This window comes from Myotis nattereri (genome assembly GCF_964212035.1).
Source record: "Myotis nattereri genome assembly, chromosome: 5".
Classification (NCBI taxonomy): Eukaryota; Metazoa; Chordata; class Mammalia; order Chiroptera; family Vespertilionidae; genus Myotis; species Myotis nattereri.
Window position 1 is genome coordinate 102,592,678 of NC_138080.1, and position 2,622 is coordinate 102,595,299.

The window sequence follows — 2,622 nt, forward strand, 5'->3', positions numbered from 1 at the left end:
TGGTTGCGCATTGACCTGTGAATCAGGTCACCGCTGGATTCCGGGTTGCGGGCTCGATCTGGACTTGATCCCCATTAGGGGGCGTTCAGGAGGCAGCTGATCAATGATTCTCTCTCATCATTGATGTTTCTATATCTCCCTCTTCCTTCCTCTCTGAAATCAATAAAAAAAAATTTTAATAGAAACCCTTCGAGGCAGGTTCTGCTTTACAGATGGGATGATGAGAGGCAGCGCAAGAAACTTGCTCAAGTTCAAACAAGAACCGCAGAGAGGGTCGGTGAGCTTCCTGACACCACACAGCACGCGAGCGGCCCAGCCAGGACGAAGCCCATGCTTCTCTCCCCCGGTCCTGCCCAGACGCCCGCTCCTGCAGCCCAGGAGAGGTGGGAGGGGTCCCCGAGGAAGCAGATGGGTGGGGGAGGGGAGAGAGCAGGCGGCAGGCCACGTCTGCAGCCAGGGGGGCTTCCGGGGGCTCCCGCATCGCCCCTGCGGCGGATGCGATGACGCCAGTGCCTGCGTCAAGGGCGCGGGTGGAGCGGCACTGCGGCACTGCGGCACTGCGGTGCGCTCCACTGCCGCGCTCGGCGTCCGTGCCGCGGGAGCTGGGCGAGCGGTGCCGCCGGCCGCCGCCAACCTTTGTTCCTGCGCCAGGACCGCCGCCCGGAGCCACCGGCCGCAGCTGACCACCGGTGCCCGGGGTGCGCCATGAAGTCCTCCTGGCGCGGGGGCGGCTCGGGCGGCCGCTGGGGTGGCGGCTGGGGCGGGGGACGAGGCAGGGGAGGCTACGGCGGTGATGGAGGTGGCCAGGGCGGCAAGGGCAGCTACGGCTCGCGGGGCCGTACCTTCAGCCGGGGCCGCGGGCGCGGTGGCGGCGGCGGCGGAGGCGGCGACAGGAGCAGCTGGGACCGCAGCGGCGGCTGGGACCGTGGCGGCGGCGGCGGCGGCAGCAGCAGCGGCGGTGGCGGCGGCGGCGGCTGGGACCGCAGCGGCGGCTGGGACCGCGGTGGCAGTGGCGGCGGAGGCGGTGGCGGCGGCTATGGTGGCGGCGGCGGTGGCTACGGCGGCGGCGGTGGCTACGGTGGCGGCGGCGGCGGCGGTGGCGGCTATGGTGGCGGGCGGCGCGGCGGCAAGAACAAGAACCGCCGCAAGAAGGGGATGAGGGTCGTGACGGTGGAGCCGCACCGGCACGAGGGCGTCTTCATCTACCGCGGCATGGAGGACGCGCTGGTCACGCTGAATATGGTGCCCGGCCAGTCGGTGTACGGCGAGCGGCGGGTGACGGTGAACGAGGGCGGCGCGAAGGTGGAGTACCGCACCTGGAACCCCTTCCGCTCCAAGCTGGCCGCGGCCATCCTGGGCGGGGTCGACCAGATCCACATCAAGCCCAAGTGCAAGGTGCTGTACCTGGGCGCCGCCTCGGGCACCACGGTCTCCCACGTCTCCGACATCATCGGCCCCGACGGCTTGGTCTACGCGGTCGAGTTCTCGCACCGCGCCGGCCGCGACCTGGTCAACGTCGCCAAGAGCCGCACCAACATCATCCCGGTCCTGGAAGATGCCCGGCACCCGCTCAAGTACCGCATGCTCGTGGGGATGGTGGATGTGATCTTCGCCGACGTGGCTCAGCCCGACCAGTCCCGCATCCTGGCTCTGAACGCCCACACCTTCCTGCGCAACGGGGGCCACTTTCTCATCTCCATCAAGGCCAACTGCATCGACTCCACCGCGTCGGCCGAGGCGGTGTTCGCTTCGGAGGTGCGGAAGCTGCAGCAGGAGAATTTGAAGCCCCAGGAGCAGCTGACCCTGGAGCCCTATGAGCGAGACCACGCCGTGGTGGTCGGCGTCTACCGGCCCATCCGGTCCAGTTCCAAGAGCCGCAGCAGCAAGTAGAGCCCCGCCGGGACTGCCCCTGAGAGATCTCCCCCAGACCTTGCCGCCTTCAGTGTTGCCATGTCCGTGTTTTCTTTGTGTGCTGTTTTGCTCTCCTTCGCTTAACTATTAAATGGCATAAAGAAACGGTATCCTCTTGTATCCGTGAGCCGGACTGGGTTTTGCTGCAGACACAATCCCTACAATAGCTGGGGATGGGGCCCATCGCGCCAATCAATCAGGGCAGTGACTCCCCAGGGGCGCACACAGGCTTCCTCAACCCCTGGGGGGAGGCGGGAGGTCAGGAAGAGCTGGACAATTGCTAATGAGCTTGTAAAGTTGCCCTTGGAACTGAGGGGCACTTCCTATACTTTGGCCAAGTCACTAGTCCCTCCAGGAAGGGGCGTTGGATATTGATAAACAGTCCTATAGCCTAACACACTCAGTCTTTCTCCCACCTCCCTCTGCTACCCTTTTCTTAGATTTCAAAACAGCAAAACAAGGTGGGGGGAAGGGGCGAGGGGAGGGAGAAGGGGGGAGGAAGTGGACCCACCTCCCAGAATCCCACTGGGAGGCATCACATACCCAAAGTGGCATCGCCAAGTGTTGAGAAACAACTGGAAAAATGACTCCCAGGAAGACCCTGTCTCTGAAGAGCATTTCCTGCAGACCCTGAGCTGCTGGACTCGGTGCATCTCATTATGGTTCACACTCCAGGGAGAGGGAGCAATGCTTGGAGCGCTGGGCATGCTC

At 64.8% G+C, this 2,622-nt stretch overlaps 1 protein-coding gene across 1 annotated transcript; it reads left to right on the plus strand.

Annotated features, from left to right (window-relative positions):
* Positions 1-508: 508 nt before the first annotated feature.
* On the plus strand, positions 509-2,021 carry FBLL1 (fibrillarin like 1). The gene has a single exon (XM_081090711.1). It carries the CDS (start codon positions 706-708, stop codon positions 1,888-1,890), a length of 1,185 nt encoding a protein of 394 aa, XP_080946837.1. The 5' UTR covers positions 509-705; the 3' UTR covers positions 1,891-2,021.
* Positions 2,022-2,622: the final 601 nt, after the last annotated feature.